A 27297-nucleotide genomic window follows, 5' to 3' on the forward strand; every position below is an offset into this window, starting at 1 on the left:
AACCATTTTATTGAAGAAACATAACGTGTATACACAGAGCATGTGACCTGTAACTGAAAATATGTCATGACGATTTCTCCATTGGCAAAAGATTCCGGAATAGTTCCCTATTCGGATCTCTCGGAGGACACTGCCAAGGGAAAGGTGACCATGAGAAAAAGATCGAATAACCAACGAAGGCTAACGCTTTACTAGTCGGGAATGGAATGTCAGAAGCTTTAACATGACAGGGAACTGTGTTTGGTCTAAGGTTATACTTTCTGATCGTAATTTAATTGCTGTTGTAATAAATTTTGCTGCACCAAGAATTGCTGAGACACCGGCTAAGTGAAATGAAAAAGTGTCCAGATCTATAGATGCACCTCCATGTGCGATAGCTGACAGAAAATCTGAAAAGATAAGTGCAGAGGCTCAATCTAGATGCAGTAAGGGTCAGTGAAGTGTAATGGAAAGAAGACAAAGATTTCTGGTGAGACGATTATAGGGTAATATCAACAGTAACAGAAAATGGTATAACGGGAATAGGATTCTTTATGAGTAGGTAGGAGAGTACAGAGAATAGCTCAGAATGCTCTACAGTTGAAGAAGAGTGAACATTTCTAATATGGGCAGCCACAGAAGTTGGAAAGAAAAACGTACGAACAAAGAAGTTAACTGCAGAGACCCTTGGGTAACAGAAGAAATACTTCAGTTGAACGACGAAAGAAGGAAGTACAAAAAAATGTTCTCGGAAATTCAGGAATACAGAAACACTAGTCGCTGAGGAATGAAATAAATAGGAAGTGCAGGGAAGCTAAGACGAAATCGCTGCATGAAAAATGGAATACATCGAAAAAAAAATGATAGTGGGAAGCTTGTACTCAGCATATAGGAAAGCCAAATCAACCTTCGGTTAAATTATAAAAAGCAAAGGTGGTAACATTAAGAGTGCAATGGGAATTACACGGTTAAATGCAGAAGAGAGTGCGGATAGGTGGAAAGCATACATTAAAGGCCTCTACGAGGGGGAGGATTTGTCTGATGTATTTTATTGTACTGTGTTAAAGCCGGGACCTAGAAAAGACGTAGCCCTCCATGGTTCACAACCCATAACAGGGCAGAGCAGTCCACCTACCCCACCGCCGCTCTACACCGTATCCAGAGTTATTGTGCGGTTTGGCCCCAGTGGAACCCCCTCCCTTTCACCCCTTATGCGTACGCGGAAACGGTGTTTGCGCAGCAATCGCTGACACAGTGTAGCTGAGGCGGAATAAAGGCCTGGCCAGACAGAATCCGGCCTGCCGCTGCGACGGACGGCGCAGCGGTGGGCCGGACCCGTCGTCGGCCAGGGACGCCACACAGGCAACGGCCGGCCGCAGCAGTGACTCTTGATGCGTCAGCTGTTACAATGTGGAAGGGGCCGAAATCCATTATTAAGCTTGCTTGCATAGCGCAATTGTCTTGCGTTAGACGATTTAAGAGATGTTGGGTGCACGACATTGATAGCATGAAAGAAAGCTTAGGAGAATACCATCGTCTGTGTATTGATCTAGAATCTGACGAAGATAGGTTCTTCAAATCTTATCGTATGTCGCGAGAATGTTTCGAGGAAATGCATCGGCTGATAAAAAGGTAGCACCGAGAAGTGCACAACGAACTGGAGAAAGCCAATTGATACAAGCCACAGACAAGCCGTTTGTTTGAGGTAAGTTTTACCGTTTGTGGCCTCTTTGTGCTGGAAATAGAAGTCATATAAATTATTCCATTTCAGTTTTGCTGTATCATATGAAAGGTTCGGCGGAAGAAAGTGCTATCCCACAACGTAGTTACGAGTGAAGTGATAAATTTATCTGCAGTGTTTACGAATACAGAAACGATAGTTAACATCTATTTCCGTATGTCCCGCAAGAGAGAACTTTCTACTTAATAGATTGTTTTGTTTCATTGTATTCATAACATTGGCATTGAATTTAAACAAACATCTTTGGTCGTTAACTTATCTATTCGTTCTATCGGCATAATTGATTTTACTCTTTTCCAGATAGTTGACTGCAGGCGACAGCCACCAGACCATAGCCTTTTCTTTTTGGTTAGGACGTTCAACAGTCTCAGATATTGTGAAACAAGTGTGCCAGGCAATATGGACTGTTCTACAGCCCAAGTATTTACCTACTCCTACAACAGAGATGTGGAAGAAATCTGAAGAAGGATTTATAGAACTGGGGGTTTCCGAACTGCCTTGGAAGCATAGACGGAAAGGCTATCAGGTTAAAATGTTCTTTTCGCTAGTTCTCCCGGCGATCGTTGATCCATACTACCGAGTTTACAGTAGTTGATATTGGAAGTTATGGACGTCACAGTGACAACACTATTCAGCTTTCTATCAAGAGTATATCGAGGACAAAAGTATTCTACCTCCAAATCAGGATCGCGTGTATCATACAACAAGTTGTATTCTCTCACCTCCTCTATAAAAGTCTTCCTGTGTCCATGATGCATTCACTACGAGCTGCAAGACAAGAACCGCCTCACGCCGCTGCTTCTAGAGTGACAGCTGAGCAGTTGAATGCGCCAACAGAGGCAGGCAGCCGCTCCGGCTTGCGGCGAATCTGTAATCTGTGACAACCCGGCGGCGGCCGGTGCGGCAGGCCGCATGCCGGTGCGTCAAAGCCGCACTCTGTGTGACCGCCGCCATACAGTAACGAGCGATTCAACAGCGCGGCCTGCCGGCTGCGGTTCAAGGCCACAGGCCGGACGGCCAGGCCGCATTCTGTCTGGCCAGGCCTTAAGGGGAACCAGCCCGCATTCGCCGAGGTAGATGGAAAACCGACTTAAAAACCATCCACAGGCTGTCCGATACACCGAATCTCGACACTAACCCGCCGGACGGATTCATGCCGGGGACCGGCACGCCTTCTCGACGGGCAAGCAGCGCTTTAGACCGCGCGGCCAGCCGGACGGTCCTTTATCTGATGTGATAGAAGAAGAAACAGGAGATCCAATATTATAATTTAACAGAGCTTTGGAGGGCTTAAGGTCAAACAACACGGGAGGAATAGATAACATTCCATCAGAATTTCTAAAATCATTTGGTGAGGTGGCAACAAAACGGCTATTAAAGTTGGTCTGTATAATGTATGAGTCTGACGACATACCACCTGACTTTTGAAAAAATATTGTCCACAAAATTCCGATGACTGCAAGAGCTGACAAGAGCGAGAATTATCGTACAATCAGCTTCACAAATCCTTGTCTTCTTTCCATTTCTCTTCACTGAACCTTACTATAACTTGATTGAGGGTTTGCATTTACCTTCCAAAGTTTCTAGCTTCCCTACGAAATTCAAGCTTCTGACATTCCACACGCTGACTCGTAGAACGTTGTCCTTCAGTGGATGCTGATTATGAAAGAAAAATTAAGCGGTGGCGGATTTGAGAACCGGGACTCAGAACGTTTTGATTACGAATCAAAGAAGCTACCCCTAGACCACGGGTACTATCGTCGTCTTTAGTTTTATAAAATATTTTTTCCTAAAAATTTTATTTTTATTATTTATTGTTAATTTTTTATGGTAAGCTACGAAATAGTGCAAGTTTATCCTTTTCTTGTTGCTTTTTATGTCACTGAAAGTGTTTATTTTTATTTATGGGTCGTTACATGAAATATCCTTTTCCCAGAGTGATTAGAGACTGTTTTACCCTTGTTGATCGTTATCTTATTTCCATAATTGATATACATTCCAGACTCTGCACAGAATAAGAAATTTACTGACTACTCTGCTACTATAGTTGATACCGTATAAACTACTAGGTTTGTCATATGTGTGTTTGAGATTAGTTACGAAAGATCGCACTTTTTATTTCTTTTAGATGTTCCAAAAATCTGATGATGCTGAGTGCATCAACTAACTAAACTATTAGAATCCTATCTGATTCTCCAGCACAGCTTGTCGGTCGGGCGGTATATTTAATTCTTTGTGCTCAAATATTTTCTCGTAACAATACCACCGCCACCTACCTGAAAGGCGCCTAGTTTACGTGTGGGTTGTATTGACACATGCCCTTAGAAAAATTGTGAAAAATGAAACGTCCCCTTAGAAAAATTAAGAATGACTGTGCTAGTAAACTTCTACGTTATTTGATACAAAGACAGCTGAGTAAAAGTGAACGTACTCAGACAGTTCTGTCTTTCCTTATTCTTATCATCACTAAACTGATACACAATATCTTGAGCGCAACGCAATCTGACTTTCAAAAATCCCTACAAAAGAATGGCCCTGACTAATAATAACCTATACCTTTCATGAATCACTTACCCCACAAAAATCTTCGCCACTCGAACTACTGCAATACAGCGAGCGCCAATACTGCCAGCAAAACAAAAGATTCTAACTACAGAAGGCACTAAATACGGATAGGCATAGTTAGCAAATGAAAGACAGTGATAGAGAACAAACAATGTATTTACCTAAATAATGTTCAAAAGTCATCATATATATATCTATCAATTCATGACATCCATCTTTACAAATTTCCTTTTTCTGGCGGGCTCCTTTTTCTGGAAGGAACACGTCCTGATCGTCTGCTTATAGCGACCTCTCAAAACTCTGGCATCTCTCTCTCCACGTCCACCACTGCTGGTGGCTCACCTCCAATTGCACAACGTTACGGGCTGTTCACATCCAACTGCCCAACACTACACAAGCGAATATTCCAACAATGAGTCCAACCAGCCACAGACTCCACACAGCACAGTCAGAGATCTTCATACAGAGCGCTACGTGGCGTTACCAACATAAGAACCTAAACTGCCTACTTACAGTATTCCCTCGTCCAACTTCTGGTGATCATTCGTGAAATGTCTCATAGAATTTTCGACGTTATTTGTGATGTGATTTAGGTACATTGTGAAAGGTAATGGTCCTATATCAGTTTCCTGGAGCTTCCTAGAAGTTACTTTTATGTCTGAAGCCTTCTGTCCGTTCGGTACGACATTTTGTGTTCTCTTTTCCTGGAAATACTTCAACCCAATCATACTGTTGATCCGCTATTCCGCACGCCCGTATTTTGCTCACCAGGTGGGAGTATGGAAATGTATCCAAAGGATTCTTGGAGTCAAGGAATACGGTTACCACCTGGGCGCTATAGCTATTGCTTTCTGGGTCTCGTGAACTGACAGAGTCAACTGGGGTTTACGCGAAAGCTGTTTCCAGAAACCATGATGGTACCTATAGACGAGATTTCTGGCCTCCAGAAATGTCACAGTGCCAACGGCCTTGCCGCAGTAGGAACACCGGTTCCCGTCAAGTCACAGAAGTTACGCAGTGTTAGGCTTGGGTAGCACTTGGATGGGTGACCGTTCACGTCCGCCGAGCGCTGTAGGCAAGCGGGCTGCACTCATCCCTTATGGGGCCAATTGAAGAGTTGCTAGACTGAGAAGAAGTAGCGGCTGCGGATACAAAAGCTGACAACGACTCGGAGAGCGGTGTGCTGGCATCATAGCCGTATCCAGTGACGTCTTCGGCTGTGGGTGAAACGGCGATCGGTGGCGACTTTTGGGCCTTACGAGGTCTATTCGGACGGAATTTAGAAATGCCACAGTATGTGAGCATCAAAACAAGACATGCTTGTAGATTTGTGTGTACGACGACCCGTCTTGGACCTGTGGTTTCTTCCAACCATCAGGAACACTTCGTTCCTGCAAAGACCTACTGTACACTGCTGTTAGAAGAGGGGCAAGTTCTTTTGCACACTCGGTGCAGCATCGTATACGTTCCCTTCATGAACGATACGTCCAAATAACGGTTGTTGATAAACTGCCATATGAGGTATAATTTACATGATTTTCTCGTCTTAGTCGCTACGCGCGATGCATTTGGGAGGAATTAATGCCTTGTCCCATTCCTATAGAATCGTTCGCTCTTAGAATTTCAGAAGGAAGCTCTCCGTGATAGAGTACACCTCTCTTGAAGCGTCTGTCACTACGGTTTACAGGCGTGAGACGTTCACGTGACATAAGGTATTGCTATTTGTTGCATCTCCAGTATATATCCTATTAACCAATCCTCTTGAGGATCGCAGACGTACGAGCAGTACTCTACAACCGATGGAACAACTGCTATGCAAATGGCTTCTTTCCTGGTGCAACACATTTCCATATGATGTGTCCAATTAATTCCAGCATGACGTTTGGTTTTCCTACAACTAGTTTTAGATTGTCTTCCACTTTTCTTGCTGTGCTCAGTAATTTATCTTCAGTGGCATATTCTAATAGTGATGGATCTCTACGTCTATTTGTGCGCAGTACGTTAAATTTATTCAAATTCAGGGGAACTATTAGTAGCTGCTTCAATGATCAGTGCTCCGGAAATCATTTTGCATTTCGCTAGAGTTTTCTGGTATTGCAACCAATCTACAGACAGCAGCTATGTCGCCAATCAGCCTCTGGGAGCTTCTGATCTTATCCGCTAGGCCCTTTACTCGTACTCTCTAACGGCCCTATAACACGCATTCGTAAAAGAGATATTTTCCACTCTTCGAACGTTCTTCATAGGATTCATTCGTTCCCGAAAATCTCTGTGCCTTGTCGTGTGTGTGGGCAATAACAGCTTCACGCAACATTGAGGGTGTGGTTCTGCATGTGATGACTAGATGTTCCGTGTGTTCTCTGTTACAGTCTGCAGTAGTCGGCGTACAACTATCCTATCAACACGTCGTTGCCTACCACACACAGTCCACTCTGGAGGCGCTGCTTACTCCTGTTATCGAGCTGTTCACGGTTTGCCCTTGACTCTGTGGCACTTGAAAAGCTATAGACGGCCAACTCTAAGAGATGAAGAGTTCCATGCGTCACGTTCCCATTAATTAGATATTATCAAATCGATGATATCTAGCTTCTTGTCCAATCTTCTCTCGTCTGTTTCCAGTCCTGACAACATCTCAACCACATGACATGCCCATCTGTTACACTCCCTCCTAGAAAGCACGTAACTCTATATCTCTTCCTCATGACGGCCCTTTACTATGTAGTCTACAACCCGGATCGACAGGGTATACAAAAAGGAAGAAAACGACCAGATGATTACTCCATCCATCAAAACGACAGTTTGAACTTAGGTTTTTTTAAATGACTTATTTGAACTTAATATGTTGAATCGTTGGGTATAACGTGTTTGTAACAATACTACGACTAATTTATCGGCATTTGTGTCACATTAGGCTATCTTGTGTCATTTTATTATGCGAACTGCATCATAGAAATTTACCGTCGAATTGTGTTTCGATTTGTCACTCGGTTGTTAACATAATCGAAAAGTAAACAACACAGTGTAGACAGATTATGAACGTCGTCAACGGTGCACATACCCCTACAACACTAAAGACGATTGTGCGTCCACTTATAATACTGAGAGTGTCAAATGGGAAGAAAAGGGTGCACTAACTCACTGAAGTTGCCAATAGTTGTATGTTGAGTTCTACGGCAGCTGAAGTAATCCATTATTCAGAAATAAACGGCTTTCAGCTGTATATGATGTTTTATATTTACTGAAGTATGACCAGTTTCATGATATCAAATCACATCTTCAGGAGTACATTCGTCAGTAAAACATTAAACAGTCTATCTCAAAAGTACTACGGTTACTATATCCTAGTGCTCAGGCCATATTGCAATACTGCCAGAGCTGACTGTTGCTAGCCTGGCAGACGTTGATCGTAGGAAAAGAACACCATGTTTGACAATGCACTATTTTCCTAAGCAGGTCGCGTGTCCGTAAATAAGCGAGATCTCCAACCTCCCACACAGCCCCTACTGGCGCCGCACAGATCAAAGCCAGTCAGTTTCATTTCCACTCCACTACTTTGAGTTACCTTCTAGTTCTATGAGTCACCAAGCTATGGTCACCAGGAAGCCATTTACCGAACATCTAAATCTCTCTGAAGTATTTATGTTGGACTGGGGCCCAACCGATCATTCAATTTTCATAGATTAGACTTTCCTCCCGAGTGGTCTTTTAATTTACTTTATTTGGACTTCGCATTCTACATAATTATTTGCCCCTATTAGTTGAGACTTAGCAGTTAAACGATCATTTAACTCTCCTAATTTGGACTTGTATCAAAAGTGCTCGCTTGACTGTATAATTTGGAATTTGCATCTATGTGATAATTTGGGACATTGTGTAAGTCACATTTCAGCTCTTCATGTGAGCAAACTGTATACGCTGTTTGTTAATTTTGATAGGATTGTCATTGCTAATTACGTAGCCACCTGTAGAAACAGTGGAAATTTAAGGAGTGCAATTCACTACTGATTAACAACCATCACAAAACCGTCAAGAAGCAAATATTTAGATATACCTCAAAGGAGTTAGTGAGCACCGTCATCTACCTATAAATTTGCTTGTACGACTTATTTCAATGACATAATAATTATTTCTGCTCATTTTTCCAAATTTCGATATAGATGGCAGTCATTTTCGAGCTTTCACCAGTGAATTAATTTGCTATAGCAACAGATTTCAGTTGGTTCCGTATATTCCCCACCAATTGTAGAACGATTTGCTTTCCACCTTCCAACCTACCCCGTCGTCCGACAGAGTGGTAACCTGTCGGACCTCTAGCTTTCCTCAGCTGCAGCTGGTAAATGAAGGTGCGATGTTTACCCATAAGTTTGAACCACACATCCTGAAGTTGCTTGCAACTAACATTTGTGTAAATGGACAATCAGTCTCGAATAAATATTCGTGGAATCGTTAGTGATGTAATTACACAGACATCTATCTAAGAGATACTTTCAAAATAACTTAAACGTTGAAAGCCAATATTAATAGAAGATATACCAAATATATCAGAATAACGGCAAACGTTACTCGGATATTCGATTTATCTATGAAAATTCTGGCTCATAACACTTAAACATGGAACTGAACTTTGCAGTACCACTGACATCACAATTCATTAGCCACTATGACTTAAAAGCTATTTTGAACTGTGCCACATAACCAGGGTCATAAACCACACCATTTTTTGTATATTATGTTGCGGGGGGGGGGGGGGGGGGGGCAACAGCCTAGCCGCAGTGGATACACCGGTTCCCGTCAGATCACCGAAGTTAAGCGCTGATGGGCATGGCCGGCACTTGGAAGGGTGACCACCCGGGCCACCAAGCGCTGTTGCCATTTCTCGGGGGTGCACTCAGCCTCGTGATGCCAACTGAGGAGCTACTCGACCGAACAGTAGTGGCTCCGGTCAAACAAAATCGCCGTACCGACCGGGAGAGCAGTGTGCTGACCACACGCCCCTCCTATCCGCATCCTCAGTGAGGATGACACGGCGATCGGATGGTCCCATTGAGTCACTTGTGGCCTGGTGACGGAGTTTCTTTTATGTTGGTGGGAAATATAGATATGGATGAAGCACCGAAACGCAATGTACCCGCCCTGTTCAGTCTGAATAAATAGTATGATTTTTTAAAGAACAAGATACCTGACCTGTTGTGTAAAATGACACCATACTTTTTTTTTAAAAAAAAGTTGCTGTATTGTTCAAATGTTCATATGTATGTGCATTCCTAAGGAACCAAACAGCTGAGGTTATCGCTCCCTAAACTTATACACTACTTAAACTAACATATGCTAAGAACAACACACACACTTATAATCGATGGACGACTCGAACCTCCGGCGGGAGGCGCTGCGCAGTCCGTGACATTTGCTTATATTGTAGTATTTCCGAAATGCAAAAGCTTTAACTGAGTTGCGAAACCTGAAGCTATTGCCCCCTCTTTCTCTCACTTCCTCGCTTTCTCTCCCTTCCTACATCAATCCCTTCAGCCCCCCCCCCCCCCCAAAAAAAAAGTCTCTCCCTCATGCACGTTAAGCAGCTATTGTTAAAACCTATACTCCAGTGTTCGTACCGCGATTGAAGTAAGGCACAGACGACGTTCAAATTACATATTTCCACATCTCAGCTACTGAATGAAACATCTTACACTTACCAAATATCACAATGCTGCTTTCCCACACACATTTAACTGTCAAGACTGATATTTGAAATATGACTGTGAACGCTGAGATTAAGTGCCCCAATGGTATTTCCATGCGTAAATTGTTATAAAGCCTGTAACTGCACAAAATGCTTGTTGGTGAAAATATTATGATGGGCATGCAAGAAGTTATAGCTAACACATACGATCAGACTTCCTGATTACTGTCAGATCCTGGTAGAATGTAATTAATTTATAACTTATGACATGATTTTGTGATCTCATATTAATTTCCACAATGCCAATTGCTGTCTGAATTGTTCTATAACCGTACACATCCAGCAAGCTAAGTAACTAGGTAACATTTCATCCCAGGCCTGAATGGAGTGCCTGAATATGCACCATTTCAGAGACAAGAAGGTAATCCATCATGTTCTAGAGATATATGAATGGGTCTTAAATCTACATGCATTGATGTTCCACTGGTATTCAACAAACCTACAACACATCTTTCGACACTTCAGCACAACACATCGTTTAAAAATATTGCACTTTTGACGATGTGGTGAATATTGGCATTTCGATCGTAGGCAACTTGAGACAATGTTACACATGGTATAAAGATCAGACTATGAACACCTGACTTTTTATAAGATTTTAGATAATGCATCATGTTACCAAGCATGAATTTAGGGAGGAAGAGTGTAATGCGTCATGTTCTGGCCTAGAAAATTATAGTCAATGATATTGGCGGGCTAGGATTGCTTCTTATTAGATTTTATTTTCGCCTACTAAAGGTTAAGAACAAAAAACTGGGCAACTGTGGACAGGACTTATGGTGTGAGGGTTTCATACTAAATTATGAATAATAATAATAACAAAACAACTTCTTGTGGCTCAATGGCTTTTTGCGAGTCTTTCTATTGGGCTCCTCCTTGGCGACTTGCGTGTTATTAATCTACCGCAGTTATCTAGCTAAGGTAATGGGATGTGCAGTGTAACGTCGAATCTGAACCAAGTGTTGTTTGTGGTAACTCCTCACATCGATCAGAAATGAAGGCTAAGTTTAAACTCAAACTGAAAAATTCGTAGTCCTACCATGACCAGATCCCGCGACCACTTGTTTTCCTTGATGCACGCTTTACTCCTAGACCATCATGATTGACATGTAGATCGATAGGTTTTGCAAGTGACTTTGTGGGTATAAAGCAATGCGGCATATATGGCCATATATTTGACTGCATTTACTTAGAATCTTAAATTATTTACATGACTAATTAACCATAGACTTCAGTACTTGATATAAATTTCAAAGTGATACACCTGCTGCTTTTGATGTTACCCTATATTCGTCCTACCGGAAATGCTTATACTCTTATCACTTCACTAATCCCCACTTTATCTAGATAGGGTCTTTGCGTTTGTCTTTCCAGACGTCCTAGATACCCTACCACGTTCAGAGTTCCAAGTCCCGACTTAGGAAACTTATCCATTTCTCAGGTACACCACCCACTGGTCAGTCGTCTCCCGGAGATACGAATGGAGGATACGGAATCTATCGCCAATGGAGAAATCATCACGATAATTCTGCATCTTCATGTTTTCGCGGCGTAAAGACTGTTCCATAACATTTCGAGCATGCAGCCTCATAAATTTAGCTTCTTCTTCTAATATTTCGGCTGAATACCGTCCAGCCATCTTAAGAGTGAGCCGAGGTGACTCACGCTCCAGCACGTGCTCCGTTCTTTTAATCTCGAGGACCGAACCATTGCGTATGCGGCCAAAGATGAAGAGTATACTGAGTGACATTTCATACCAGAAGATCAGTAAAGACTCCAACCAGGTGGTAAGGAAGACTGCTTTGCTTCTGAATGCCTCTCCCCTTCCATCAGAAGTTGTACGAAGATTGCAACCAGGTGGTGCCGTTCCTCCAAGGCTTTATGAACTTCCAAATATTTGCAAGAATGGTGGTCCTCTACGTCCGATAGTGAGTAACATCGGATCTTCAACCTATGATTGTGCCAAACACTTAGCGCCGTTATTAAGGCCTCTGGTGGGAAAATGCGCTCATCACATACATAATTCTGTGGGCTTTATTGATTAACTGAAATAACTCAAACTGAACAATTCTGATATGTTAGTCGGTTTCGATGTAGTGTCGTTGTTCACAAAGGTTCCTCTTTCGGAATCATTGTCTCTCAGTGGAAATAATTTCGATAAAAATAATTCAGCTTTATTTAGACATGTTTCGACCTCGACATATTTATTATTCAATTACAAGTTTTATGAACAGACTGACGTTGTCGCCACGGGTAGTCCTTTGTAGCCATTGGTGGCCAACTTTTTTATGAAAGACTTCAAGGAGACAGCGTTGGAATCTGCTAGCTTGAAACCCTCAGTGTTTTGGAGGTACGCTGATGACACGTTTTTAGTGCGGCCCCTTGGTGAAGACAGGCTAAAAGAATTATTAAATCATCTGAATTCTATCCATAGACAAATTCAGTTCACGACGTAAATCGAAAAAGGTGGATGCCTTCCAATTTTGAACGTGTTGGTACGGCGCAAAGATAATGGCACTTTAGGATATGCAGTGTACCGAAAACGGACCCATACGGATTTATATTTAAGTGAAAATAGCTGTCACCGACTACCGCTGACGATGTGTACACTCAGAACTCTGGTACACAGAGCACACGTCATTGCTGCCGAGAGCAGTCTGGAGGACAAGCTTCTACACCTAAGAAGAGTTTTTGAAGACAACGGGTACTGTCCACAGCAGATACGTAAGTAACTACAAATGAAATCAATAGTGGACACAAGAAAAGCGAAAGAAGACACTGAAAATTTTAAATCCATGGCTTTTCTGCCATATGTGTAAAGCCTTTCCTCAAAACTAGGACGGATGCTCGGGAAACACAAAGTGAAAGTGATTTTTCACCCTCCACCAAAGACTGCAGCACCGCTGGGTTCCATTAAAGATGATCTGGTGTTTTGGAAGCCTGGGGTTTATAACATCCCCAGTGAGTGCGGCCGTCCGTACATCGGACAGATGACACGTACAGTCCAGGAGAGATGCACAGAACACCGTAGGTACACCCGTCTCATACAACCTAATAAATCTGCACTGGCGGAGCACTGTATTGACACTGCGCACTCTATGGTGTACGATAATGTCGAAATTTTAGACTCAACTTCATCTTTATGATTCAGTAGTGAAAGAAGCAATTGAAATTCGGTTGGCGACGAATTTAATTAATAGCGATAGCGGCTTCAGCTTGGACAAATCGAGGAACAAGGCAATTCCTGTATTTAAATCACAAAGACGTCGCGACGGTGCAGCTCTCCGTGATACATCGATATCACCTTGTGGATCGACTGTGCAGCCATAGATTTAATGTCCACGCATTTGTTACACGTCGTTGCCGCCTATCAACGTCTCTGGCGCCTTGTGTATCTTTGGCTGCATGCGCAGTGGTGCGGTCTGCGGGTTTGTAAGGACAGAGCATGTGCCGGAGCTTTAGTCACCTAATCTCACTCCGAAGATGGCTAGACGGTATTAAGCCGAAATATTAAAAGAAGAGGCTGAATTTATGCGGCTGGAAAGCCGAAATGTTATAGAACAATCAAAAAATGGCTCTGAGTACTATGGGACTTAACATCTGAGGTCGTCAGTCCCCTAGAACTAAGAACTACTTAAACCTAGCTAACCTAAGGACATCACACACATCCATGCCCGAGGCAGGATTCGAACCTGCGACCGTAGCGGTCGCGTGGTTCCAGACTGAAGCGACTAGAACCGCTCGGCCGCTCCGACAGGAAAAGAGCCACAGTGGTACAACAACCGAGTTAGAAAACTGCTGCGGAAGCAAAGGGAACTTCACAGCAAACATAAACATAGCCAAAGCCTTGCAGACAAACAAAAATTACGCGAAGCGAAATGTAGTATGAGGAGGGCTATGCGACAGGCGTTCAATGAATTCGAAAGTAAAGTTCTATGTACTGACTTGGCAGAAAATCCTAAGAAATTTTGGTCTTATGTCAAAGCGGTAGGTGGATCAAAACAAAATGTCCAGACACTCTGTGACCAAAATGGTACTGAAACAGAGGATGACAGAATAAAGGCCGAAATACTAAATGTCTTTTTCCAAAGTTCTTTCACAGAGGAAGATTGCACTGTAGTTCCTTCTCTAGATTGTCGCACAGATGACAAAATGGTAGATATCGAAATAGACGACAGAGGGATAGAGAAACAATTAAAATCGCTCAAAAGAGGAAAGGCCTCTGGACCTGATGGGATACCAGTTCAATTTTACACAGAGTACGCGAAGGAACTTGCCCCCCTTCTTGCAGCGGTGTACCGTAGGTCTCTAGAAGAGCGTAGCGTTCCAAAGGATTGGAAAAGGGCACAGGTCATCCCCGTTTTCAAGAAGGGACGTCGAACAGATGTGCAGAACTATAGACCTATATCTCTAACGTCGATCAGTTGCAGAATTTTGGAACACGTATTGTGTTCGAGTATAATGACTTTTCTGGAGACTAGAAATCTACTCTGTAGCAATCAGCATGGTTTTCGAAAAAGACGGTCATGTGAAACCCAGCTCGCGCTATTCGTCCACGAGACTCAGAGGGCCATAGACACGGGTTCACAGGTAGATGCCGTGTTTCTTGACTTCCGCAAGGCGTTCGATACAGTTCTCCACAGTCGTTTAATGAACAAAGTAAGAGCATATGGACTATCAGACCAATTGTGAGATTGGATTGAGGAGTTCCTAGATAACAGGACGCAGCATGTTATTCTCAATGGAGAGAAGTCTTCCGAAGTAAGAGTGATTTCAGGTGTGCCGCAGGGGAGTGTCATAGGACCTTTGCTATTCACAATATACATAAATGACCTGGTGGATGACATCGGAAGTTCACTGAGGCTTTTTGCAGATGATGCTGTGGTGTACCGAGAGGTTGTAACAATGGAAAATTGTACTGAAATGCAGGAGGATCTGCAGCGAATTGACGCATGGTGCAAGGAATGGCAATTGAATCTCAATGTAGACAAGTGTAATGTGCTGCGAATATACAGAAAGATAGATCCTTTATAATTTAGCTACAAAATAGCAGGTCAGCAACTGGAAGCAGTTAATACCATAAATTATCTGGGAGTACGCATTAGGAGTGATTTAAAATGGAATGATCATATAATGTTGATCGTCGGTAAAGCAGATGCCAGACTGAGATTCATTGCAAGAATCCTAAGGAAATGCAATCCGAAAACAAAGGAAGTAGGTTACAGTACGCTTGTTCGCCCACTGCTTGAATATTGCTCAGCAGTGTGGGATCCGTACCAGATAGGGTTGATAGAAGAGATAGAGAAGATCCAACGGAGAGCAGCGCGCTTCGTTAGAGGATCATTTAGTAATCGCGAAAGCGTTACGGAGATGATAGATAAACTCCAGTGGAAGACTCTGCAGGAGAGACGCTCAGTAGCTCGGTACGGGCTTTTATTGAAGTTTAGAGAACATACCTTCACCGAAGAGTCAAGCAATATATTGCTCCCTCCTACGTATATCTCGCGAAGAGACCATGAGGATAAAATCAGAGAGTTTAGAGCCCACACAGAGGCATACCGACAATCCTTCTTTCCACGAACAATACGAGACTGGAATAGAAGGGAGAACCGATAGAGGTACGGAAGGTACCCTCCGCCACACACCGTCAGGTGGCTTGCGGAGTATGGATGTAGATGTAGATGTAGATGTAGATAATTTTTCATTCACAAGCCACGTGTCTTGTGAATACAAAAAGAGTGTATTTAGAGCAGTGGTTTGCATTGCCTTTTACATCCTCATGAGGACAAGAGATTGCCCAGAAACTCTGCGCCCTTCCACCTTGTCTGACAAGGAATGTGAGTATATCCTTATATGAGGAGTCTTTGGATGCCATTTCTGACGGTTTTAATCAAAAGTAAACTTTGCCTGGAATCCAGGATCAAGGGCAATTAGGTTACAAGTGAAGACGTTACGCCTACACCAGGTCATTGTTTGAGAAAGATTGACTGTGTTAAGTTTTGATAGTACTTCAACTGCAGACGGTCCACAAGAAGGGCATTTCAAAACCAGTCACCATAAGAATTATGGTGTCACGCTATTAAAAAGCATAGTGTGTTCACGAGATGAGTTGTACCTCCATAACAGTAAATGCGAAATCTTCCTAGAATAAGTCACCATAAGAATAAACCAAAACTGAGCTACAGCGATAACAAACGAGCGTTCCCCTATTTATATTTTTTCCGAAGTGTCCCGTTACCATACAAGCAAACTTATCAAAGACAATAACTCCGTCTTATTAGGCAGGAAAAAGAAATTAAACTGAGTCAACTTACTCCAAAGAGAAAGCATTAATTTACTGAAGAAAAGGAAAATATTAATTCAAATAGCACATTGCGTAAATGAAAGGGTCACCTGAAAGAAGTCCTAAGTCTTAATTTACAAAGAATTATACTGATAACTTTATCTGATGTGTTTTAGAATGCACCAAAAGCCGGTAACAAGTAGTCTTGTGTATGCAGCTAGGAAACGGTATATTATTCACCTGTGGAAACTATGCAATTTTATAAACCGTTCTGTCTCGGGGTATTGATATTTATGTTTTGGAATTGAACCAAACTTAAGGCATGCAATACCACAAAACATTCCCTTGTGCCACGCGGGGTAGCCGTGCGGTCTAGGGTACCTTGCGACGGTTCACGCAGTCCCCCCCCCCACCCCCCACCCCTCCACCCCCGTCGTTCTCTTGTGAGTTATCAATTTCTTTTACCTGCCTTTGTTTAATAACGAAAGCTCGAAATCTGAATAAATTTCTCGTGAATACCATGGCATCTTGATGTACGCTAACGGAAAATGAGTTTGGTGTTAAACAAAGAGCAAATTTTGTATCTCAACTTGCTTCCTACGTTTTTTACTCACCTTGTTAATTGCTACTGACGTGTCTCCAACATATTCCCCTAGCTCTGCAGCATTGTGGCTGACATACACCGCGTGGAGTATCGGAGGGAAGGGGCATAATTTTATTTCGCCATTTCACAGTGTCTGTAATATGATCAAAGTTATTGTTGCGGTGCAGCTGGAAGTAAGTACAAGCTGGGTGCCTGTCACATTCTTGTACAGTCTCATCTTGCTGTCTATCTACAATTAACTAATCGTTCCAGATGTGCTTCTTAACTCAACCAGTTCTTCTAACATATTCTTTGCGCATGTACTACCTGTCTGATGGTTCTGTCTCTTGGCATACTGCAGTATCCCTACCAAAATGAGCATGACATTTAACTGTTCAAGGATTTAGGCACGATAACAAAATCATACTGCGAAACACCTAGTAATAAATGTTACCACTTAAACTCTGATGCACGCAACCTAGATATTACATTCAGAAAAATTTCTGTTTGCAATCTGCATGACAGTGGTATTCACTGTGAAACTATATATATACACTCGTGTAAAACTATTTAACAAGATATTGGCACTAGTAACATAAGAAATTTAAAACTCAACTTGTTACTAGACTGAAGTTTGAGCACTCGTTATTTGTTTAGTGTTTGGATGTACCTAGTGTTTGAATATGTGAAATACCAAACACTATCCCGAGGTTGATAACGATCGCTACACTATTCCTAGATAGGTTTAAATGAGTAAAACATACTTAGTTTTGATAGCTTCTGGTCTGTGTAATTGTACTCATACTCTCATGCAATGTTAGTGATAGCACATATTAGGTATGCATGGATGGTGACATTTGTTTAAGTGAACACTTTCTTGTTTACTATGCAGACGTAAGACTGGGCTGTACGAGGTGGATTTCAGCAGTCCAAACCGGACAAGGACGCCCAAGGCATCAGCCTTCTTCATGGCAGAAGTCTTTAGCAGCAAGCAGCTGCCCGACCCGTACAACCTGTAGGAGGTTCCACGCTCGAAAAGCGAGACTGATAAGCCATCATATCAACGGACTGTTTAATATGATCTCTTGTCAAATACAGTACTGTTATATGAAGTAATAAATGGATTGTCTGCAACTATTGAACATATATATTTCCAAGCACTGTCTCTGTAAATAAATTTCTGCAAATGAGCAGTTGAACCTTGCAGTTTCGGACATGGCTGTCTCTCAGCAACCATATCTACGTTTTAACGGAGAAATAACACAGTCAACCGTCTGAAGTTCTTCATTACAAGATATACATATCAAACGCTGGAACACTTTTAATTTTTAATTTTTGACTGGAGCATGCATGCATGCCCACTCGCAATCTAACTTCACAGTTGTTAAAATTTCATTGAGATGAAGACATCGTTAGAGGTGACGAAACCTACGTTAATGTATTAAAAATTATTTGCAGCATGTTGGCTGTGTTATTTCTCCGCTGAGCTGTATTTTGATCTCTTTCTTCCTTCCACTTTGCTAGGTGCGGCGTGGAGTATCAAGAGCTGACAAAAGCTGCACCCCACTTGAAGTATAAAATTGGGGAAAAGAGAAAAATGTTTAACCAGTCGCAGAGTGGTTACATGCAGAAAATTAGTACACACAGTTTCATTTGCCCTTATTTTTTCACACTCTTACAAAAATCGTAATCTATAAAAAAAATATGGGAACACGGCAAAGAACGCATACTTGAGTATAAATGCAGATGTTAGCCAGGCCTGCCGGTTTCCCTGTTCTCTTTGACCACGAACGGCAGCTATGCAACGTCTTAGATACGTTGCATGTGTCTCTCGGGGTCCAACTAGTGTCTTGTATAGTGCTGCGACTGCATTATGTTGCAGCAAACGGAATCCGGAAGTGGACAAACTATCTGTGCTCGTATGGTAGGTGTTTCCGTAAGCAAGGTAGACTGAAGATTTATTTCGCGTACAAGAGGCCCAGGAAAACGTCGTCCGCAATATCACAACGCGGTCGAAAATGTGTGTTGAGTGATCGTGATAGGCAGTTGGTGAAGAGGATTGTGAAGAAAAATCAGAGATGACAGCTGTGTAAGACACGGCAGGACTGAATGTCGCACACGCGAACCTAGAAAGCACCACAACAACACGAAGGTCACTCCATAAGCAAGGAATTCCAGGGCGCGCTGGAATTCAAAAAACATTCGTCACTTATACAAGTGCCCATAAGAGAAAAATGTGGTGCCGAAGCAATAAAACGGGGACTGTGGAGCAATAGAACAAAGTCATTTGGTCGGATGAGTCTTGTCTGACAGTTTACAAACTCTAACCGAGATTACGTGCCAAAAGTGAAACATCGGATGTGTTCGTGAGGATTTCGGCAGACATATCATCGTGTTCCATGGGATCCGGCGTACTTACCAAGGTTGCATCAGTGACAACGATTACGTTACCATTTTAACTGATTCGGTTAATTCCACAGAGTTCCCAATCGCTGATGGTTCCAAGCCAACAGGGCTCTTTTCCACACAGCTTTCATCACCCATGACTGGCTTTGTGAGAAAGACAATGAACTGTCGCATCTCCCCTAGGTACGACAGTCACAAATTCTCAATAATATTGAATGTGTAGGTCTACTTTTGTGAGAAGGATGGGTGATCATTATCCGATTCCATCATCATTACCTGATCTGGCCACTATGTTGCAGGACGAATGGTATAAAATACCCTTGAAAATCATACAGTACCTCTTTTCATCCATTCCGAGACCGTATTGACCATAGTAATTTGTTTTTTTTTAATATATTTCTATTCTGTTTGGATTGGCTCGTGTGGGAAATGTCCGACAGGTAACGAGAGGTAACTGGCTGAAAATATGATTACAGAAAAATTCGTTTCATGAGCAGAACACATTCCATTAAAACATGTGATTAAATAGACCGAAGTTTATTACATTAATATTACCAACTATTGTAGGAAAATTTTAGTGTATTGTTACAAATATTAGCACATCTAATACGCTGCTGATTTTGACACTTGACGCGTAATACCTCTGTCCACAAAAATCTGACAGTTCTAAAAGGAACATATGGGTGTCTTGTGTTTATTGGGCAGAAACTGGTTTCAGAACACCAACTACCAAGAAGGCGTACCAATTCTCCATCTTCACCTTAACCCGCTTACATGAAAAGCATAGGCCGCCAAGTCTCAACTAGCTGTTAACTTTACCACGTCTATCACAGAAGTGAGAAAGATTCATGGACAGATGCTACATTCTGCTAGGTGGATGTTAAGAGCGCCAGTCAGTCACATGGGCAGTAACACAGTCTCGAAACGTTTGAGACTGCTTTTTAAAAAATGCTTATATTTACTTCTGGTTTCTCTGCTCAGCCAGACTCGTGACTCTAATCAGCTACTATTAGTGAACTGCCCTGATTAGGTCTGTCATCTGATTTTGTGAGACAGTATTTGGTACGTAGCGACTGCAAGCTTACTACTGGAAGGATTGATAGGTGTCCTTACTGCACTCGGAAACCTACCTGCATCGAAATGATGGCTTTTAGAACGACCTTTTCTAAGAGTGTACGGTACCTTTGATCTGAATGTGGCACTGTTGATAGCTGGTGTCATCCCCTAGCTCAGCAAAAAGAACAATAACTATCAGGTTACCTTCCATTCGGAAAGCGGTTGCACTCATCGACTGTTATATTGACTTGTAAACTATAGATTGCAGCAATCAGTCGTCTTTTTTTAAATTTTATTTTGCAGATCTAGACTTCGGCTAGAAGCTAGCCATTCTCAATGCTGAGAATAAAGGAAGTACATAGTCACATGATGTCATAACAAGTTACTAGAAATCGCTTAACTCATATGGTTTGTATATTAAATACTACTATTATTTTCGCTCAAAGCATTTAAGTCCCTGTTGATTGGGCTTCACCCACAGTTCAATTAATACTACTGTTTATGGAAGGCAGGTTGTATGGAGAACACATCGGTTGGTTACATGGCGCCATCTACATGAACTGTGTACATAAAATTCAAGGGAAGTTAACCACTTCAAATTTACGTGAGAATCACATAAAATGAAACATAAGTAAAATTATTATATTTTTCTTTATTGTTATTTCACTCCCCAAATGGGGCTGGATGGCAGCAGCACAATACGCTGTCCTTCAGCTAAGAGAGTTACAGAAAAAACGTAGTCAAATAAGAAAAGAACACATAACATAGAATGGTATAAAGTGATGAATAAACAAGAACAAGAATAGATGAGTGTAAATGGTAGATTTAAAAACAACTTAGACGAGAGCCACACACACACACACAGGCGGAGAATGAACACTGTGAGTCGACACGAAAACAAAGAAAACCCCATAGTGAGAACACAAATGAAAGATGCTGGAGACACTGTTGGTGCTGGTGGAACATGGCACTGCACACGACACTGAAGAAACCCTGACACCACAACGAAAAACATTAAAAATCACTGTACCGAAGGGGGCCTACCACCAGGTGAAGGGAGGAGAGGGGAAGAAAAGGAAAGGGGAAAGAAGGGAGGGGGAACCCAGGAAGTGTGTAGGAGGGGGTCAGTGGAGGGGAGAAGGAAAGGATCCGGAATTCTGTGGTGGGGGGGGGGTGAAAAGGAGGAAAAAAGTATGTGGCAGGGAAAAAGGAGGAAGAAGGGAAGGGGGAGATGAAGGGAGACAGGGAGCCCTGAGGAGGGGGGGTCAAAAAAGGAGGGATTAGATTTGGTAGGAAGGGAAGATGGAAAGTATAAGGACATCATCATCCAGGAGGGGGAGTTGGCAGAAACCACCTGGGGTGAGGGTATGGAGTGTGTGGAAATGGAGACCAGGTGGGGCACTGTGGTACAGGTGTGACAGTGGGCTACGGTGGGAGAGGATGAGGGAAACCAAAGGATGGAGCGGTCCAGTTTGTAGGAGGCATTTAGGATGCGTAGTCGTTCAAGGAACAGGAGGAGATGGGGGAAGGGAGTCAGATCATAAAGGATCCATGTGGGGGATGGGAGATGGATGCGATAAGCCAGGCGGAGTGCATGGCATTCAAGGATTGAGAGGGATTTGTAGTAGGTGGGGAGGGTGGAGATCCAAGTGGGGTAGGCATAACATAGGATGGTGCATATGAGGGACTAATAGGTATGTAGGATAGTGGAAAAGTCTAATCCCCATGTTCGACTGGAGAGGAGTTTGAGGAGATGGAGACAGTTACGTGCCTTGGCTTGGACTGAGGGGGTCCAGGAAATGTGGCAGTCGAGGATGATGTATCTTGGAGGGATTGATCTTAAGGAGCCATTGCTTGCACCATGCAGTGAACAGGTGAAGGTGGGACTGGAGGAGAAGCTGGGAACGTTGGAGGGAGGGGGTAATAACAAGGCAGGCGGTGGCACCAGCATATTGCAGGAGATGGACAGGATGTGGGGGCTAAGGCACGTCTGCCGTGTATAAGAGGTAGAGGAGAGGGGAAAGGACAGAGACTTGGGGTACATCTGCAGAGGGGTAGGGATTTGAGGTGAGTGGAAAGGAGGTGTGTCAGGTGGAGGAGGACATCATTGGCAGAGAAGGACAGTTGGAAACCACATTGGGTAAAGGGAAGGAGGTGGTGCTGGTGGAGGTGGTGGTGAATGCAGTGGGTAAGGATGGACTCCAGGACCTTGTAGAAGACCGATGTGAGACTAATAGGCGATAGGAGGAGGTATCAGAAGGGGGTTTAGCACGCTTGGGAAACATAAGGATCCAGGAAGTCTTCCACATGTCGCAAAATTCTTTACATTGTAGTTTGACATGTTTCTTTTTTTTTCTTTATTGTGATTTGTATCACCTTACACAAGGCGGGCTGTCAGCAGCTGAGTACGCCGCTCTTCAGCCTTGAGGTTTACAATAAGTAATACATAGAGGGGGCACAGAGAATACAATCAAAACGGCGGGCAAAACAATGTAGACACTAAAAAAACAAAAAATATGGAGCCGTTCACGCTGGACGAGAAAACATCACTGACACCAGTTGACACGGTGCACAAAACATGGATGATGGCGACGGTACACGTGAACAGTGGCGGCGTGATGGCGAACAAACACTAAACACAAACGAAGGCACACACACGAGACCCTGATGGCGATGACATCCGGCGCGCGAATGTTCACTGTGCGTGTGCGAGTCCAGGGACCTGCCAAGAGAGTAGGAGTAGGAAGGAGAGTGGGAGAGTGAGAGGGGAGAGCAGAGATGCCACGGGCAGGGGAGATATGGGGTGGGAGGAAGGGGGAGGGGAAGCCCGGGGGAAGAGGGGTGGAGGGAGGGGATGAGGGAAAAGGAAAGAGAAGGGAAGGGAAGAGAAGGGAGGGAGGGTGCCTAAAGGAAAGGACACAGGAAGTGGGGGGAGGATCAAAGTTGATAGGAGGGGTAGATGGAGGGGAGGAGGACATCATCAGGGAGGGGGAGCTGGCGGAAGCCACCTTGGGAGAGGGTAAGGAGGGTGGAGAGATGGAGACTGGGTGGGACATGGGAAGACAGGCGCGGCAGCGAGCGGGGGTGAGGAGGATCGAGTTTACGGGAGGTGTACAGGACCTGTATCCTTTCAAGGAAAAGGAGGAGGTGGGGGAAGGGGATGAGATCGTATGACATGTTTCATATTTGCCAGCAAGTAATAAAATTTCCATGTTCACTCCTTGTGAGCACGTTATTATTATTAAAACATCTAAATTGCGTCTGATGGGTAAAACTTTTTAAATTCTTTAAAAATTTATAACAGACAAGAAGACACATGCTGTATACACCTATAGGTTGATATGACTTAAATATATTTATCCTTATATTATATCTCCCTTTATTAAAACATAATAAGTATATTGTTCATCATATTTACTAAATAGTTCATAGATCGCCAAATCTCATTCAGATGCATGGTTGGTGAAATTTGTCTATTCCGCTATAGATATAGGGGGTAAATGCAAAACAACCAATATATTGAATTGCTGTTATTAATACTATATATCCATCTGACCTAACGAATCATGAAAGTAGAACTTTTGGTTCAGAATTATGATCATTGTACTCATACATTATTATTCAAATGGCTGCTATATATTGGCAAGATGGCAGGAGTTACCTCGTTCCCCCTAGGTCAGACCCTACACTGTTTCCCAGCAACAAATCTTCTAACAATTCCCAGAACTGTGCAGTTTTCATAACAACCTGATCAATAATGAGGTTGCTGTCGGTATTTTTGTGATGGCAGAAGATCTCAAGCTCTTCTAGGAGGTCGAGGAACCTGCCCTTTTCGATCTTATGCAGCAACCGCACATTGGATGTCAAAGTCGGCAACTTTTGTTGTAGGTAAATGGGCACCCATATTCGATTTCTCTGTGGTATCTTTTCTTCCCAATGCGACGTGTTCCAAAAACCTTATTTCCAGCCTCCTTCCTGTTTGGCCAACGTAACAGGCACTACAGTCTGGGCAATCAATTTTGTAAACTCCAGAAACATGAAATATATTTATACGTATACAGAGTGTTGCAAAATACATCCCAAGCTATTTTTGGTACCAAAAGACACTATCACATTGTACTTTATAAGGATAGTTGTAATCCTAGTGCTCACTTTTCCATAGTAAAGTAAGCTGACAAACTTTGTATGTTCTTTAGAAGCCGTATTATTATTGGAAAGCATCATCCTATTTTTGTATTTATTAGCTATGTTCTTATATTTAGCACCTACCAAGTCACGTGGATAGTTATTTACTTTTGCAATGTGCCTTATTGTTGCCATGTCCTCATCGTGTTTGTCTTTTGACTACAGAATTTTAACCATCTGACTGATAGAAATATTGAAAAACGCCTTTCTATGTTGAACTGGGTGGTCTGAAGTAACATCAACAACGACATTGGTACAAGTCTCTTTATGAAATATAACATATGTGTACCTGCTATTTCCATTTCGAATTGATAGATCAAGAAAATTAATAGATTTCTTTATTTCAGTCACACAAGTAAATGTAATTGTCTAAGGAAATTATAAAATTTGGCTTTGTCCGCTAACAAAGCATTTTCATCGAAGAATCTGTTTTCTAGATAATTAATAAAGATGTCTGCAAGCATTCCCGATATTGAGCTCCCCATAATAAGACCATCTTGTTGGGAATAAATGCTCCCATTAAATTTAAAGTAGTCGAACTTCAAAATTATGGTAAGTAGCCAAATGAATTCATCTCTTTCCCTCACAGAAAGCTTGTTTTGTTCCATTAAATTACGCTGAATGATTTTCACGATTTTGTCAATAGCTATATTCGTGCATAAGTTGACGACATTTAGGGAAACAAACTTCATTTCATCTATTATTCGTGTTTTTCTAATTTTATCTGTAAGTTTGAGACTATTTTTGTTTGAAAATTGTTTATAGAATTTATAATGAGCCAGTTACGTTATAGAAAGGACTACTACTACCATCTACCACTGGGCGTATCGGATAACTTTGTTCCTATACCTTTATTTGAGCTCTAAGCATGGGTGCCATAGTGTTCATAACTTTTAGCCTCGATGCCTCACTTGGTGATATTATCTCACAGCAAGTTTTTAAGTGATCTAGGAATCTCTTCTGATCTAGCACTCTCTAATACACATCCTATCGAGTTTCTTAATCTTATTACCTTCAAGTAGTTATAAAATTATGGCAATATAGACTTCTTTAGCAACGATCACAATTGTTCCCACTTTAGCTGCCTTAGTTACTATGGCGTCATTTTTCGAAAGCTTGAAATAGATATTTTCAACAACTGTCTTCTCTATTATAGAATGAGGATAGGTTTATTAACCTCATTAGTAATAATCTTGTTCATCACTAAACAAATCTTATTCTGATCAAGTTTTGGTATTTTCAGTAAGTCAATCACATACTTAGCGTGGACTAGCGTGCCTTTATAGCCTTACGATCCACTTTCTCATTTATGTTATACTTCATACCCTTACTAAGCATGTCGGTTTCACTCTGGTCAAAAACAATGTTTGTGAAATTCAACACTCTTGGGAAGAAGTTAAAATTTGACACATATTCGTTATTACTCGCTGTTGCCCTATTTTCTAAACTCAGAATTTTATTATGATGTATTTGCTGTACTATATATCCACTATGTTCCTCAAACCGTGTAGCACTGAATCGAAAGTTACAGGTGAAAGTACACTAGCGAGTTCAAAATGTAATCTGTATAAACTATCACTGATCACTTGTTTTTCACAAACGGAACCCTGATCTCATTTTTCATTATAACTATTTCACATTTCCTCCTACATCTTGCCATTTGACTGTTTGTATTCTTATTATTGAACTGTGTATGTAGATACCTCACCGTGAGCTTCTTAGAAATGCACATTTTGTCAAATGCTGTATGCTGTATGCTTTATGTTGAGCTTGTTGTACTTGTAAAATACAGTACTGGCCCAGCTAGGAAAAAGAACGTAGAAACTAGTTACCTAACTTCTGTAACGTATCTTAATAGTTAGACAGGAGAGCACTGTACCATTACAATAGGCATGTCTTTAGGTGTAGTAGTGCTCCTTTGAATATTGAGATTTTATTTTGATGTTACTTAGTCCATGAAATGTAATACATATATCAGCCAAAAACTTACACATGCAACATTTTACAAAATAATTTAGCAATTTTGTGTTTTACGAAAACATTGTCATTTCACAATGACCTTTTTCCTTTTCTTCACACGATTACTGCAGTTGGATGTGAGGGGATCACAAGCAAAGGGGTATTAGAATTCTTCTAGTTTTAAGAAAACTGAAGTCAAGGTTCAGAAAGTTTCAGAATTCTCTTGAGATTTAAAATTGGAATCTCTAAATATTTGTGTATATTAGACATAAAAATACTTTTTATCGTTTTGTGTTCGCACATTGGACTAAAAGTTTAATATAAGTGATCGGTTATAAATCAGAATTCGTAAATGTCTGTATTACTTCTACCATACTGCTTCCAGAATACTGTAAGTCAAGAAGAATGTGATTTATGTTTTCAGTACAATGCTTTATTACTGCTTTTATCAATTAATTTATCATAAAGTTTCTATTTAGAGCTACATGAACGTCAAGGCTATTGTGGCTAACAATAGTGCAACTAAATGAGAAAGAATACTGTTAATACATACCCCAATATTGAAAATATTTTGAGCCACCTGTGTCACTTCCCTCTTCCCATGCATCATAAGAAGTCTATGTAGGTAATATACAGCATAAAAAATCAATATAATCTGCCTGAATGTAACTGTCTCATGACTTCTGGTAACTGAATTTCTGTTCGTTCACCACAGAGCAGTACCGAGTGCGAGATCACTTTTATCCCTTTGTCAGAACTATTTTACTCGTCTTAACATGCTTTAGATGCACTTATCTCATTTT

The 27297-nt window shown here is 41.9% G+C and overlaps 1 protein-coding gene and 1 pseudogene across 1 annotated transcript in view; both read left to right on the forward strand.

Annotated features, from left to right (window-relative positions):
- Positions 1-17947, forward strand: part of LOC126094866 (myrosinase 1-like) — a 62421-nt gene extending 44474 nt beyond the window's left edge. The window contains exon 11 of the mRNA XM_049909498.1: positions 17781-17947. Coding sequence (XP_049765455.1) covers positions 17781-17907 — 127 coding nt within the window. The 3' untranslated portion in view covers positions 17908-17947. The remainder of the gene's footprint in view (positions 1-17780) is intronic.
- LOC126095848 (5S ribosomal RNA) lies at positions 9040-9157 on the forward strand (annotated as a pseudogene).
- Positions 17948-27297: the final 9350 nt, after the last annotated feature.

This window comes from Schistocerca cancellata, chromosome 8 (assembly GCF_023864275.1).
Source record: "Schistocerca cancellata isolate TAMUIC-IGC-003103 chromosome 8, iqSchCanc2.1, whole genome shotgun sequence".
Taxonomy (NCBI): Eukaryota; Metazoa; Arthropoda; class Insecta; order Orthoptera; family Acrididae; genus Schistocerca; species Schistocerca cancellata.